Here is a 17099-nt window from a genome sequence, read left to right as displayed (position 1 = left end):
CAGGGGCTAGTGACAACAGGCTACAGTGGAAAGCAGGGAGAGCTGTGTGGATGAGCCAAGTCTGTTTATTCCAATAGGCTCCAGCGTGAAGCACAGACGTCTATCTCTGCTCAGAAAGCAGAACGTGCCACTATAAGGGTTTCTCGCAGATTAGAAACCTAACCCGCTTTTTGAATTAGATGTAAAACAGCAAGAATGGTGTGGTAGTGTACACAGGTCATTTGTTAGACCTCAGCTGCTGTTTTAATGGCTTACAGTGATTCCCGGGCTTTGATTGTGTGGAGCGCTATTTGTACTGCAGTGGAGGTGAATTGTACTTGTCAGAGAAGCTGTAATGAATGTATTCCCATCAGCCATCCTATGGAAAACATCAGCATTTGGTCTTTGGGTACTGAAAAGTGAGGGTTTTTTTCTTATCCACATCGTGTCACAGATGGTGGGAAAGCCTTTGTAATGCTAATATAATATCACACTGTGTAGGCCCAGCTCCGTGGTTCTCTCTGTGTACCAAGCAGCCTGGCTGTGGAGTGATTTACCAGTATGGAGGAAAAAAGACCTCCCTTGGTTTGCACTGAAAAGGCTACGTGGTTGGCGGGTCCTGCTGTTCGGCCTGCTGCGACTTTGCCCGCCTTGACTTTATTGATTCGCTGGTCAATAAAGTCTGTAAAGTCAATAAAGTCAATAAAGTCTGTGTGCCATTAATTAACTCTGTCTCCGAATGTTTGTCACATTGTGCATGCTTATTAGGAAGGCTATTACCAAGGGGTACAAGGCGTTAAAAGCAGCTGGAAGGATGAAGCAGAGGAAAAGGACTTGCTTGCTACTGGCCATGCTGCAGATTTTAAAAAACACAAATGCACATTTCAATCTAAAAAAAAAATGTTTCCATAAAAAGCAGAAAATTGCACCTCCTGCTTCTAATGGCCACCTCCCTGAATGCGACCCAATGGCAGGCCACTTCCTCCTGTTTTAACCAATGGCTTTGTCCCTTCTTCCACGGCAGCGACTCAGCCATTCAAGAGGAGGAGATAGGAACATTGATGTCTTTCTCTAGACGCGCCACGTCACGGTGTTGTGTATTCCTTTCCCAGCCCTCATCCCTGATATTTGAATCGCAAGGGGGGAGCGTTTCATATCCGTGCTGAGAGAAGAAGGGGGATCTTGTCTGTCTGAAAGAGCATGCTGGATTAAGGGGGTTATTTCCCCAGAGGGGGGGATATGAGAGTGAGTGTCACTCAAGACGGCTCTCACGCTGCCGCTGCATGTTGCCAGGGAGCCCCCCGTCTTTGACTTCTACCACTCTCTTCTCCCTCTGCCACATCCTCATCATGGCTACCATCTCTCCTCCCTTTTTTTTCCCCCTGCTAGTCCTTTGGTGCCCTACAGGGAGAGGAGAATTGTGTGGTTCTGTGGGGTGGTTGTTATTCCAATCACACCTCCGATGCAGCGAGGGTCCAGTAAAGTACAGAATAATTGGCAGGTTCCAGACAGCCATTCTGTTCTCATATGTGTGTGCTTGTTCGTTGGGGTGTGTGTGTGTGTGTGTGTGTGTGTGTATGTGCAACTGTGATGAGAAGGGGGGCTGCTGTAGGTGCAGCATTCAGGGGTCATTTCATTAATTACTTGCTATTGTGTTTTACGCATGTTCTCACATTCTGTTTGTCAGCTCAGGTTGATTAGATGCACATGCTGACAAAAGATCCTACTTCTGAATGTGGAGGGAAACATCAAATAGGGAGGAAATCACCCCACATTAAAAACAGAGCTCTTAATAAGCCAAACTGTGAGATGCAGCAATCTGAATTTTGTGAACGACCTCCGATCTTTGTAAAGCTAATATATGAATATCGTTTTTAGCCAACAACCATTATTTTCAGAAGCTAATATGAGAAAAGTGAATTTAAATAAATGTTTTTTTCTTTCCTCCCTTTCACAACCGCTTGTCAATTATTTAAATTAAGAAAAGTGGAAATGTTACAATGTGTGTGAGAGAGTAGTACCTGTAAAACTGGCTTTCACAAATATTTTAAACCAATAATAAAAGTATTACAGAGCTGACATTTTAAACTCTGTGTAGCATCTTATATTAGCATAATTGTGGTTAGCATTACCAAAACAGCAATCTCTATTTTGAATGTCGACTCCTGAATTAACTTTGCAATATTCTAAGGTTCATCAGCATTTCTAAATGCAGCATGTTTAAAATAAAAAGAAAAATTTTTCTACTCAGCTTAGCCGTCTTGTTAGCCACTGAAAGCCTCATTTTCTTACAGTCTTAATGAGCCACAATAATAGCATGTTGATGTCAGCTAAACTCAGTGATACTTAGTTTTTTGCATTCACTATTAGAAAAAAAAATCTGATTGAGTTTTTGAGTTTGAGTAGGGTGAGGAGTACAAAGATACAAAGATTGTAGATTGTGAAGAACCTTTTAAAGACAAGCTGCAAAACTTGGAGATCTTTGGATTGGCACATGCTTTGCAGTAGAATAGTACAATCTTGCTGAGATATAGCAATTTTGTTTTTTTCCTTTTTTCATTTCTGAAGCTGGTTTAGTAGAGCTAAAACAGTCGCTGGTTAATATTTAATGACAAGTTAGTTTCACAGTTGTAAAAAGAACATTTATAAACGTAACATTTATCATACATCATAGCATTGGTTATAAATTGGGCAGAACGCAGTGAAAGTAAAACTTAGTCATTCTTGACGCAAGCTGGCAAAATTGCACAGGCTCATTCTTTCGCAAATTTTCTTTCCTCTAGCAAATTGTGAGATATTTTAATTGTAAGAAATGTATTTGTCTAGTGTCTTATGTTGCTGATTAGCATGGCTAGCACCACTAGCCTTATACGTAAACACTAGTCTGGTTGCAAATTGTCTATTAAAACATGGAATCGTCCCTTGTTTGACGCATCTGTTTCATATTGAATCCGTAAAGAAGACCCTATATTTTGTATTTTTAACAATTGGGGGAAATCTGGTTTTAGGTGAAGCTGCTTCCTGAAGGAGATTCTGGTTCTCCCTCAAACTGCATGTTACATTTCTAATTAATCTCCTTACATTGGATGCTTGTCTTCTAAAAGTCATTAGGGTTTTTGCATTTTCCTTTATGATGTTGTTCAGTCAGAGGCTGGATGTTTGAAATGATAAAACAGAGCAACTTTACTGCACTCCATCAAGCCTTTCTGCCATCTGCTAAACTCTCTACTTCCTGCAGCATGAATGTATTTCATCATGTCATAGAAAATTCAGCTTCTTTTTAAATAGCTTCTTGCATGTCTTTAATATTAAACACCTCTGTAATTCTGAACCTTACAACTATCACTGAAATTTCTACACTCAGCAACAAGTTCCACACTGAAGAGTGTTGTTGTCAGGAGGGTCTGGTTGCATTTCAAGTAGAGTTGTTGCATTATGTTTAAAGGGGTCATGCAGAATCCTTTTTTTCACCCTTTAAATACATTTTAAGTATTTAAGTCATTTTCCAAGTCTTTGTCTTTTTTTTCCAATGCTTTGCTTCCCTTGATAAGATCGTTCTGGAGTGCAGAAAAGTTGAATCTAGTGTCTGCCGGTGCAGCATAGATATCTTTATGTTCTGTTTGCTTGGGTCATATTTCTCAATACATTCACGTTTCTCTGTTCCCTACTCCTTTTTTTTAACTATTATGTCACAGTATTTGCTACAGAACTGCTAAATAAAGTCATTGACCTTTGTCTTACCAGTTTCACAAATCCTTTTCATTTTTATTTTCCTCACAGTGGTTTTCTTCTTGAAGTTCAAGAATGCTGAAGTTACAAGTTAGAAGTGTATAACTCCACCCAACAAAACATATGTTATGTTGTTGGGTGCATTAACCCACACAATTCAGTCCAGGCTCTGGGTCAATCCTCTTCTTTCTCAATTAATAGCTCCATCTTACAAACATGTTACATACACAAAAGGCATATTTTGCCTTTTTTTTCCTCCCTCCTTACATTTAACATTAGCCAACCATTTCATATCCACGTATCCAAAGTATGTGGTATTATTTTACTTTTCTTTGACACTTAAGTTTTACCATTGATTTTAGAGGTAAAACTATAAACTGCTTAAATCTCATTTACAACTCCAGGACATATTACTGTCTAAAAAACTTCTTTCTAATGATTTTGAACAGATTCTCTTTGGGTCATTTGGAAGTTTTATGACATATTACAGATTATAGCAGCTCATTAAAACAAAACAACTATGATCTCCTGATGGTAAGAGTTATTAAGGGACATCATTTCCTTACAGTAGATTATGAAGTAAGTTACTTTATATGGTCAGTTCTTGGTTACCAAATTTCAGACACATCTGTCTCACAGAATTTGGTCTGAAGTAACCAACGCTGCAAATGTTGAAAATATCAAATGGGAGAAATATCTTGTATCTGATCACATCCTCCTTTGCAAGTGTTTCTTAACTTCACTCAAGTCACGGTCACAGCAAAGTATTACGATTCATACTTAATATTTGAAGTGTTGTTCTGCCAATGAACATAGAGATAAACAGAAAAAGGTTAAGTTGCATTGGTACTGAAATCAGTTCAGATAATTATGCTTCATTATTATGTAAAATATTAATTTATGAAACTGTTAAACCAACAGGTTTAAGTTAATTGCCCAATAGGAGCCCAGCCATTGTATATGAAGAGATTTGACTGCATCCATCTGTGTCTCAGCTATGAGGCCCGTAATTAACCTCACTGCATCATGGCCCACTCAAAGTATGCGTCAGTTATCACAAATTTCACTCAGGTGAACAATAGGCCGATTTAAGCAAATACTTGGGAAACTTGCACCTTATTAACTGAGGCTCATCCTGAGTCAGAGGGCAGGGGTCACAGGTTGAATGCGTTCCCTCTTTTGACTGATAGGACTCCGGGGTGATCACTGATACACATCAACGGAGCCGGGCCGTGCAGCCAATCAAGCTGGGGGCTGGTAATACAGATTGGTACAAACACCAGGGAAAATAACCCAGTTCTATCTGCTGGAAAACACATTGACCCACAGACCTAATGGAACATGCATCCCATAGGTGCTCGGCTGTATTGATTAGCCATTCTCTGCAGTTGTAGCCAACACTGATATTGAGTGTGATTTTACTATTTTTTTTCCATCTGTGCTGTAGGCATGCCTGTTCTTGCAGAGGCTAAATTAAAATGGTTACAGTATACCTCAGTGTTGCTACATGTGCTGTTTTTTTTTCCAAGTCTCTCTTCTGTGATTTCCTCTCATTGAGCTCAGCACCATAGCGACCATCATCACTTCTTCTGATGCCGTTTCCTTCTGATCCAGCTTCACCTTTAAGGGGATTCTCATTATGAAGGACACTTGGTTCTTACATGATCACCTACACACACACACACACCAGACTCAACACAAGCACACCTCTATCTTAGTAAAAAAAAAATACCTAGAATACCTGGAATCAAAGCTTTCTACCTGTTTATTTATAATAAGAAACACACTCATGCTGTCTGTTGTGAATAGAAGAAAGTGTTCGAGCCTTGAAAACTGCGCAAATGTCCATTATTCAAGAGCTTTTATGTGATTGAGGTAGAACAAAGTGGCAGTAATAAAAAATATTGATCACTGCAACCCATAAAGTGTTTGACAGGAATTGCTGAGGCAGAATCAGGCATTGACTGAGTGCCTTTGCAGGCGTGTAAACCTGCAGGACATTATGTCACCGTATTAGCACCGATCACTGCGGTATAATGGCCCCCAGTCCTCCCAGCCTGATTTAGATTCAGCCCAGCAAATGAAGCGTAGCTCTAATAAATGCACCTGTTGAAAATATGATAATTGCCTCTCTGATGGCTGACCTTTTTTGCTGTAGCAGTAAAGATTATTTGAAGCATGCATGCATGCAAGTGCACGCCTTTGTGTGCCTCAGTCAGGAGTTCAAAGGGCCATTGCTGCTGCTTTTCGACTCTGCGTTTCTGGGGGGCGGATGCAACTTTTGTATTTATCAGCAGTTAGTCATACATCGGCTTCTTTTTTAACTGTATCGAGTGGGAGCAGCGCGGACGCGGCGTGAGCGTGCACGGGCACGTGCGTGCATGCACAGCCTCATTAAACACTCGTTTCATAAGACTGACCCTTCAGGAGCAGTGGGCGGACCGAACACGATCTGCTCAAATGAGCAAATTCATGTGCAACGTGAAAGTTTTGGGTGTGCTGGAAGCATGTTCAGATTCAGAGTCCATTTGCGATATCTGTGATCAAATAATTCCACAGTGCAGGGCCCCACGCAGCTCCCTCTGTACTGTCTGCCGCACTTGTTTCAACCTCCTTTCTACTGCATGCCGAGCTCGTTATAACAACCTTGGGCGAGTCGAGCTGCTTTTTGTTAATGTCATCACATTAACCGTGTGTGCTAGTGTGCGTTCTCGTGTGCCATAAAGAGATGGCTTTATATGGACGCAGGATATATCCATATGTGTGCGAGGATGCCATTGCTTCTGTCTCATTAGCGCCTGAGCTGAGGCCCTGAGCCGCTTCTTGCGCTCCATTGGGACAGCTGATGAGGCCTGACTATGTGACCTTTAACAACCTAATCAACTTTTAACACCTCGCCTACCGCCTGCCTTATTGCCATTCTTCTCTCTGCCATTCACTGTCATACCCCTCCTTTTTTCTGTTCTGTTCTGTTTTAAGCTGCAGACTTGTTTCCCCCATTATATGTGCATGTATGGACAGAGCAGCATTGTACACACTTACAGCAGCTGTCTCTGGAGGAAAGTGGGGATGTATTGTAATAGTCTGTCTATCTGCTCACTCTTGACCTTCTCTTTGCTTATTTTTCTCCTTTCCTTATCTTTTGCTGTCCTTTTCTCCCCTATTGAAGAGCTCAGACTATGGTAAAGATAAACAGAGAAAGGAGAACAATTTTTAAACACAGACATCATGCAGTATTTGTCGTCCTGTCCCGGTTAACCTTTTTTATTTAAAAGTCAAGATGCCACAGAAAATGTTAATAAAACAGAAGGTTTACACATATGAAATATATTTTAATATACAATCAGACTGACTGAAATTACCAGGTTTTTTTTTTTGTATCTCACATGTGATTCAAATTTCTTATTTCTACTCAGTTTTTCTGTCCAAAGACAAGTCATGGGCTCCTATGTAGTTCTCATTATATCGTACTGTTTAGCAAAAAATTTTCATAGAATTAACACAAGAACCTTCAAACTAAATATATTCCATGATCTAATTTAGGAGCACTGTCTGTCCTTCAACAGACAGTGCTCTGTTGCAAATGTAAATCAAATTTAACCAAATTAACCTAGGTTAATTTATCATGTAAATCAAATGGTTAAATGACCTTTTCTGTTCATCAACAATTTCTACAGAAGTGTGCTAATAAGTAAATTCTTTGATTCAGGTATGCTGGAACAGGAATAGATTTAAAAAGACATGAGATTTGCAACTGAAAACCCAAAATCTAATTGCTTTTGTTTAAAACATAACAAAAGCAATCAACCATATTACTGCTTAAAAAATAGACTTACTTTTAGTCACTTTAAAGACATTCCACATCCAGCATGGTCCATGGCAGACGACTCTTACATTTTCACAACTTGAGTGAAAATAGAAGTAAAAAATTATTTTCTTTTAGCTTGGTCTTACTGTTCTTGCTATTGGAAACAGCTAACTTTGAGTTTTTTCCCTCTCAGTAATTAACTTCCACACCAAATAGTATTAATGTCTGTGCTTCTTACGTAATGTGCTGTATAGTCACTGTTATTTTGGCTTTGATACATAGGTCGTTGTTACTGTTGGACAATAAGATTACTGAATGTAATTTTTATGGAGCACCCTAGATAGGTTGAATCATTGGGTAGTAGTTAAGAACTGAGACTGTGTCAGCAAATTACATTAATCAATACAAAATAAAACCAAATATCTGAAAAAATAATCAGTTTTATGCTGCAACAGTGCTGAAAGGCAAATACCTACAAGAAATGCTGTAGCCTTTAGGCAGAAAGACTGGAATAAAGACGCAAACATAGACTGGAAGTCCCTGCAGGGACACATCTAGAAATCATTTTCTGTGAGAAGTGTACGATAAATAAAAACACATAAAACAAGAAGCAAGAATAACCTGCTATAAATTCTGTGTTCAAGATGCTCTGACAATCCATCAATAGTGTGCAGCGGTATGAAGAATGACAATTTTAAATTGATTTGGACTTGACTCCCCTCAACCAAAGAGGAAAGAGACAATCTGGCTTGTCGCCAGAATACAGATGATAAGCCAGCATTTGTGGTGGTTTGAGGGTTGCATGAGTGCATACGGCATGGGTACCTGGCACATCTTTAAATGCACTATGAATGCAAATCATATTTTATTTATTTATTGTGCTTTGTTTTGTTTTCGGGCAACAAATGTCTGGCATATGTCAGAAAATCACTGCCAAACTACATTCTGCATGCAGTAAAGCAGCGTGGCTCCACAGTAAGATGATACAGGTGCTAAACTGAGCTGCCTGCAGTTCATACCTCACACCCACTGCTGTTAACACATTAGGAAATTAAAAATATAACAGAAAGGGTCCTAGGCTACTTAGCAGCTCAATGTCTACAGTGAGAAGTAATAGAAAGTCTTTCTGTCAACTTTCGAAACTGCAATTTTTCTTTGTTTGATACAGCACAGTGGTAAATAATCCCCACTTATCAATCAAAGTCAAATTTGATATATATTTAGGCTTTTTTATTATCACACTTATTGATACCCCAAGGTAAAGATGTGTAGGAAGCTTTAAGATGGCTTTTGCTTTATTGCAGCATCGTAATCTCACACTGAACCAGTTTTCTAACAGTGAGCTTCCTAAAATGTTTAATTTGTACTTTTCTGTTTTCACACTAAATCATTCCTATTAAATTAAAGGATGTATTTTCCCTAATATTTCACTGTGGGATTATGCTACTGAAATAAAATATGAATGTGTTTTGAAGTCGATCTTTAACTGCATTGAATTAAATGTGGAGGATGTTGTATTTGAGTTGTATACAGTTAAATAATACGCTGCTAAAGATTAAAAGACAAAAAAAAAGGAAACTGAAAAAAAGAGTCTCTTATTTAGGTGGGTTTTCTGTCAGAAACTACTTCTCATAATCAGGGGTTGTGTTCCTCACAAAAAATTAAAAAAAGGAATAAACTCAGTTTGCTCGATTCAGGTATATATATAATACTGTATATTATATACTGTATATTATATAATATTATATATATATATACTGTATATATATATAATATTTCAAATCAGTCTAAAGGCCTATCAATAAAAATTAATCTCATATGAAGCTTGAATTATATGTTTTCATTGACTTTTTACTAATTGCAGCAAACAAGAACTGTAAATTTCTTTGAATTTAAGAAATTTAAGGATCGTGGAGGAAAAATTACATCTGATATAGGCAATGTCTGAAGTAAATGTTTATTTTCTCAGGTATTAACTAAGTTATTCAGAAATATTTAATTTAAAGAAAAATGATTTTTTTTAAATAAAAATTAATCTGCCCAGAGATACTAAAACTATTGGCAGTATGTTTGACTCTTGGATGTCTATTGTAGGATTTTGATGGTCTGATTCTGAGTTTCTTGATTTTTTTTCTAATTTAAGTAATGAAGATTAAAATATTAAATACACTGTAAAAACGCGAGTGTAAGATCACTCTATCAACATTTTTTTCTTTCTGCAGTTTCTACAACTTTACCCACACGTTCAAGGTATTCTGAACATTTTACAGTTCATGAAAGTGGTTTCACATTCAAATTTCAATGAGCAATAATTAGTTTTACTAAACAGAAATTAAATGTTAAAGATGCCTGATTAAATGTTATCTGTTTTATTTAGTTGAAGATAGTTTTCGTCACAATGGGAAAAATTCAACAACACCTTAAAAGGTCCCAAACTCATGTTCTGGTTTGAGATACTATTGATTATTTGGAGAAAGATGCTTTAGTTCCACTGAAGAAAATCATAACATCCCACTCGTTATCTGAAGTGGGCAGGAAAGCAAAAGTCAAAGGTCAAAACCATTCAAAGTTTGGTTCCCACAAAAGCAAGATTAAACCCTTATTTTCCTACTTCAAAACCAACAAAAAAAAATAAATGGCATAAATTAGGAGTTTTTAACTTTTTTTTATTTCCTTTTTTTCTCTATTGTACAGAAAGACATCCACAATGATTGCAGTCAGTGATTTATCAAAATATTAGCCTGACTTCCAAAATTTAATTAAGCTTAAAGTAATAACGGTCTTCTGAGAAAAGTCATGACTTCCATCGGGAGTCCTGCTCTTTCTTTCCTCCTGCAGGCTGCAATCTGCGAGGCTGCAGTTGCTACAATTGTCCAGATCTGTTTCTGCAGATTCTGCGGCTCCGATAAACGTCCTAATCCCAATTCCAAGTCAATCTTTACTCATCGGATGCCTCCCTGGCTCTTCAGCAGGCTGTGATTGACGATGATTATCTGAAGCGGATGCCGTATCTGTTCCATCGCTGTGGCTGCGTGAGGGATCGGAGGTGAGGAAGCCGGATCAAATGGAGCCTCCGAGCTGCTGACAGAGACGGTGCACAGGAGCAAGGGCCCGTGTAGGAGACACCAATGAATTAAGATGTATAGATAGGAGAGATTCTTTTTCCTCTCATGTCTCAGAGACATATCTATGAGTTTTGTCATCAGCTGCTGAATTCACCGCATTTACCTGACATGCAATCTTTGTGGGTTAGTAAGTTTGAGCTTTCTATTAGGAGGCAGCAGAAGCACAAGCTGTTGCTGTTTTAGTTATTTTCTTACTGGCTATTTAGTTATACTTTATTACATATATCTTTTTTTATACTTTTACATCAACTCAGAATGAAACACCTCGCAGGAGTAGTAGAGAGTAACTCCTCACCCTTCAGCTTGATGAAGACAGACATGACATATTCACAGAGGATCATTTAGCACCTAAACAGCCAGATGTTTCCCCCAGGAGCAGCTTGACAAAAAATCTGAACAAAGGGAAGCTGAATATTAATGTTGATCTTGTTCCATCAAATTCATAAAACATCATTTGTACTCAGCGCTGCCTTTTGTAAGGCACACAGATCTGTAGCTTGTCATACAGCAGCAAAGAGGACAAATGCTAGTAGTAATAAAATTAATGTTTTCTTTCCTCCACTTTAGAAAATAAATTGCATAGAAAATTACTAGGTGCTGTTAGAAGTACACAATCTTAACACAAAGAGAAGAAAGAAATCTTATTTAATGGATAATTAACAACCAGCAAAACAATAGAGCTGAGAAAGAATTATACAAATGTTATTTTAATGAATTTATAATCACTTTCAACTTTTAAATGCGTCCATTAGAACCTGCTATATTTATCGATGCACATTCATGGGAAACCCTGACAACCTCCTAAATCACAGAATTATTAGTTTACCTCTCTGTTTGGAATATATGTGGTTTTTGACCGAGCTCCAGCTGAGGCAGTCTGTGGCGCTGGCTTCATTTATGAAAGCTCACATCTGCTCAGGACTTGGCTGACTCGATTGGTGATCAGCTTCTTTATGCAAGGTCAGTGTTTATGATTAAACAATAAGACAGAGACTGGGCATAAATGACACCTATGGCAAAGTTCCAAGGTAAAAACCACTGCTAACCACAAAGACTCGTCTCATTTTCTAAAAAAGAACATGACACTGAACAAATGACAATAAACATATTGGTGGTAAAGTGATGATCTCCAGATGCTTTTCTGCTCCAGATATCTTGCCATCATTGACTGTGATGTCTGACCATCAGTTTGCACTGGATGACAAAGCAGGATAAGGGCTGAAAGCAGACCAGAAAGGGTTCTTCTTAATAGCTCAATGAAGCAAAATGAACGGTTTCGAGTGGCCTAATCAAAGTCCAGACTTAAAACTGAATCAGATGATGTTGCTTAGCCCATGCCTTATCCTTCTTGATGCTTTTTCACACAGAGACAGGTTGGTTTGGGTAGTTTTTTTTCCTTAACAAATGAAATCATAATTTGAAAACTGCAATTTGTATTTAGCCACGTTATATGTGTCCCAAAATAAATTGTGGTTGATTATCTAAAACATTTAGGTATGACGGAAAGCAAAGACAGAAGAAATCTGTAAGAGGGAAAATCATTGTTATGGCACTATGCCGTGGAAATGGCACGGCTTGACTTCTGGGACCATTGAAAGAAAAATCTAGTAATTTCTCTTTTGAAAATAAAAAATAGTCTGTTTTTTGAACTTTTTAAAGGTTCCTATTCCCAGACTTTGCAAGTCAGTCATTTTATTTTCGTCCAGCTCAAATGTCCGTCTGGAAACATGTAAACATGCACAAATGTTCACCGACTGGATTCAAAATTCTTTCTGCTCCTGTTAGATTCAGTCCGTGATCAGCAGAAATGAGCAACGTGAAGTAACTGTTTGTCCATGTTCAGCCAAGTAACCCAGGCAGAGCCTCCGTGAGACGAAGAACATGGAAGACATTCTGTTTTTCTGGCTCAGTGGTTATATCTTCAGTTAATTCCTAAAACGAGCAAAACTTTAACAAAAAGTCAATTTTATAGTGTGATCGTTCCAGATTTACTTCCAGATTGAAACTAAATGCAAGGTGTGTGTGTGTTCTGTATCTGAACTGTATGCTTGCATTGCATTGGGGCTTTTCTGCAGCCTAACCTCTTAATTTCAGCTCTGGATCATTGCTGTCTTGCATGTGAAATGGGTTACTCAGCAGTGAACCTGCTCTGAAACTATACACCTGTGCTGAAAAGAGGAGTCGCCATTTCAGCGCTGTCTGTTTGGATCAGTGTTCCCCGTGGCGCTGTGCCCTCTTTCGGAGCTCCTCTCTCGGTCACCTGTTCCTTGGCCCCTGACTCTCCCCCTGTTTTGACACAATGGGCCCTTTGTACCTGTATGTACCACTGCTGTGAGACATTCCTTGCCTTTTTTTTTTGGACAGCAATACTCAACCCAACTCTGACTATCCCTGTCGATGCGGCATCATTCAGGAGAAATTCAATCGTAAGGAGGAGAAGTGCAGCAAATTGTGGGACTGGGAAGAGGCTTGCAGGAATTAGATTGTGGCGCTGATAAGTTCTATATAGAGCGGGTAAACACGTTCTTATCTTGTTATCCAGCTTGCACATTAACACATGATCTGTGGAGGAGGGTTTAAAAGGATAAATCAAATTCTAATCATTGTGTTTGGCTTGCACCCACTCTCTGCTCTTTGTCTCTATTTCTGTTCCTCCCGATGCAAAAGGACCCCCAGGCCCACAAGTGAAGAACAATGGAGGGGTCAGAAGTACCAGCAATTTTCCCTGCACCTGCTGAATGCTTCAGAAATGAGTGCTCCGGTGATTACGGGGCCTAATGTGCGATGTTTAAAGAGCAGTTTCCTGCAGCAGAGTTAAATGCTAGTGCCCTCTGTGAAGTATTAATGATGTGGATGGATGAATCAGGTCGGAGCAAACCTGTTGACGGCGGCCACGGCGCTCTCCAAAGCTGTGCCCAGACATCAGGCTTAACCGCTTGGCAAATTGGACATGCTTGTTGGCTGTAGCTCCAATTTATGTGCACTCTCTATTGCAGTTAGTCCATCTTCATTATTGAAATAGCCTCTGTCAGGTCTTGACAGAGTGCTGGATATGTTAAAGGAGGGAGAGAGGGGAGAGCTTGCAGGGGGGAAGAAAAATCATGAATAATGTGGAAAATAAACATTTGAGGCAGTGGAGCTGGAGCCGGCTGGCAAGAGGGGTGTTGGGAGTGTTGGCAAATGCCCAGCTTTGATTTTTCCCTCTACCTCCCTCCTTGTGATTGTATGCGCAGGCTTGTGCTGGGGGATGTTGACACTGTGGATCCTCAGCCATGGGGCTTTATCTCACACACATGCAGTCAAACATACAAACCTTTGAGCAGCTCTCAGCGCTGAACTCCTAACAGCACCTCTGTGGCTTGAACAGCATCCCAGCTGCGAGCTGTGTCACACTTCTCACTGGATCCAGCCTTTTTTTTAATTTTTTGCAAACTGCTGCCGTGCTTGCTTCATTTTTTATTTTGATCAGACTGATAAGGCCAAACTCAGCTCATCTCAGCCAGCCAGTTCCAGTTCATGTCATTTTGAAGGAGATGTGTTTATCGCCAGAGGTAGAAGTTAAATACTTCAATGATTAATACAACTTGACCTCAAAACCATTTTGTAGCTCTGTAGCTGAGCGCTTAATCTCAGGCTGGAGGTGCAGTAATGTCTCTTTGAAGAGAGGACCAAATACTGGATGGATCTACACGGTTTTGGACTATAAATACATTATACATCTTTACCACTTATGTTGATTGGAAATTTATGCCTGAAACTTATGCCTTGGTATATACCTATAATGATGTGTTGAATTATTTCCTCTTCAGAAACTCGACTGATTACATGTGGATTTCATTTAGGATCAGAACTTTTAAAGGTTTAGCGTTTATAAACACATGTTCACATTCGAAAGCACGCGCAGACATGATTGTGTTAGCAAAAACAGGAGAATGTCGTCAAATTTAGCATGGGTGCCTTCATAAATATGAAAAAACATGCCGATCATCAGAGAAATACTGGGAGGAGGATATACAAATATAATGACTTAACACAATGAATGTGTTTTTTAAACCAGAAACAATTTATGGTGCTGTTTCTGCGTTTAGATTTAGAAAATGTGAAAAACAGGAGCAAATTACCAAAGCAAAATGTCTTTATCAAACTGCTTAACTAATCTGGAAAATTACTTAGACGAAATTATAATAAATTAACTGCTTGAAACCAATCCAGTGAGCTTACAACAGACTCTCACCTGAAAAATCCTGAACTAGCAATTTAATTTGATCGTAATGTGTGCCTTATGAATGCTGTGGTTTACCTCTATTGCAATTTTTCAATGTATTAATCTGCAATTGTTATTTGTTGTCCGGTTTATCTAATCTAATCAAAGTAAAGTTCTGTGAAATAATTATTAAAAACTACTTAAAGTGTGTGTGTAGCACTGTTCGGCTCGGTTTACTGCAGTTTATATTAAAGTGCCCCACCTTTAGGATTCTGTACCTGCTACAAAAGTAGATGTAATGCCTCATAAGGTAATTACCCCCCTAAGCTGGTGTGTTTGCAGCTGCAGGCTGCAGCAGGGCTTCCCTTCAGGTAGCTCTCCCACTCAGGTCAGTAAACACCTAATAACATTTAGAGGAAAGAGGATGAAAGAGGTGGCACTTGGTTGTAGTCAGCTGCGCACTACCTTTGTCTTATTGTGTACCGTCTGTCTTAATCTCCCAGCCACCCCTTTCACACCACAAGGAGATCATGTTATTAGATCCCCTCCCTCTGCTCATTTGTCATCCGGCAGCACCGCTCCTCCAGAAAGAGATGGCAAGGAAAGGGGGAAAAAAAGAAAACGGTACAAAAAGGGGAAGAAACCACAACATCAAATGTTCATCATTTGCTGGCTTGGAGTGTGTATCTTCTTCTTTTTCTTCCACATACACAAATTTAAGCTTCTCTACTGATTTTCTTTTTCTTTTTGTGTCATGCCAACTATATCCTGCATGCACACCCAACACACATGTGCTGTACCTGCACACAATACCTCCCACCTGCTCTTTCACTATCAGGATCTGCTACAAATAAAAAGTATTGCCAGTGTTCAGAGTGTACCGTCACCTCCTCAGCCACATTGCTTTAATCTTTCTGTGAGCCGACTCGTTCCCTTGCTGCTCAGGGAGGCAGTCAGCTAATTATAATAAACAAATATGCTCTGAGATGCCTATGTGAGACTCACATAGGTTAACAACTCAGCTATAAATGTTAAATGAAGCCTAAAATAGGATAGTATGGCTTACAGTTGCCATAGCGATCCCAGCAGTGACTCTTTGTGTATTTTGTAGGTTGGAAAAGTTTGAATTAATCTTAGATCCTGTCATACACAGAAGAAATGAGTGACTGCTTTGTGTCTCGGAGGTCTTTTTGACAACTGGGTCTGGGAATTTTTTTTCCCACTTCCAAGAGATCTGTGTTTGTCTGTTTACTGTCACCCTGCATGTTGAACTCTGCACTTCTGCATTAGTCAGATGCGAGTTTTTTCTGCCAAAAATACTCATTATACCCATGTTTCTTGCTGTCTTTGTCTTTTTTTTCCAACAGGTGGGACCGTCAGAATGATGTGTAGGTGGAGCAGCGTTGAGCCGTATTGATGGATGTGCTAGCAGACAGCAGTCTCACATTGATTGTGAAGACTTCAGAACCGGAAAATGCAAATATTGTGGAAAATACAGGTACCGGCATCTCTGTCTAAAGTTTAATGTTTTACTCAATGTAAAATATGAATTTATGTGATAGTGAATATTTTCTTAAGTGGAATTAAATATGTTTTTACAGTTTTCAATATGAAAAAAACTCTCCCAAAAAAATCTGAAAAGTGTAGGATCCAGTTTTTATTCAGCACTCTTTACCCCATGAAGTACAAAAAAAAAAACCTACTGTAGTCATGTGTCCATGTGTGATTTAATAAATCCAGCTGTTATGTGAAGGTTTCAGACATGAGAACATCAAACGGCATCACAAGGACCAAGAAACACAGCAGACAGGTCAGGGAGAAACCAAAGTCAGTTTATAAATTATCCCATGCTTTAGATCTCTCACAGAGCACTGTTCATCCATCATCTGAAAATGGAAAGAGTTTAAGACTGCAAACCTTACAAGAAAGACATGGCTGTCCAGCCAAACTGACAGGCCGGGCCAGGAGAGTATTGTTAGTAGTAGCCAGAAACCCCATGGGAACTCGGCAGGATCTGCAGATATCCACCGTTCAGGTGAAAGAATCTGCTCACAGGAGAATGACTAGTCATCTATTTCACAAGTCTTTACATAAGAGGAAGTGAAAATAAAAATCAAAAAAAGCAATTATGGCAAGAAAGCTACAAGAAGTCCCATTTGCAGTTTGCTACATAAAAGAAAGTGCTCTGGCTTGATGAGACCAAAATGTTACTTTTTAGTTTATGTGGAAAACGATATGAGCAGCACCCTACACA

At 39.1% G+C, this 17099-nt stretch overlaps 1 protein-coding gene across 1 annotated transcript in view; it reads left to right on the top strand.

The window, feature by feature from the left end:
* The window catches only part of nexmifb (neurite extension and migration factor b), an 89200-nt gene that overhangs the window by 50019 nt on the left and 22082 nt on the right, over positions 1–17099 (top strand). Inside the window, exon 2 of the mRNA XM_028009331.1 lies at positions 16213–16343. Coding sequence (XP_027865132.1) covers positions 16262–16343 — 82 coding nt within the window. The 5' untranslated portion in view covers positions 16213–16261. The remainder of the gene's footprint in view (positions 1–16212; positions 16344–17099) is intronic.

Source organism: Xiphophorus couchianus, chromosome 23 (genome assembly GCF_001444195.1).
Source record: "Xiphophorus couchianus chromosome 23, X_couchianus-1.0, whole genome shotgun sequence".
In the NCBI taxonomy this organism is placed as follows: domain Eukaryota; kingdom Metazoa; phylum Chordata; class Actinopteri; order Cyprinodontiformes; family Poeciliidae; genus Xiphophorus; species Xiphophorus couchianus.
This window is presented reverse-complemented; position numbering and strand designations above follow the sequence as displayed.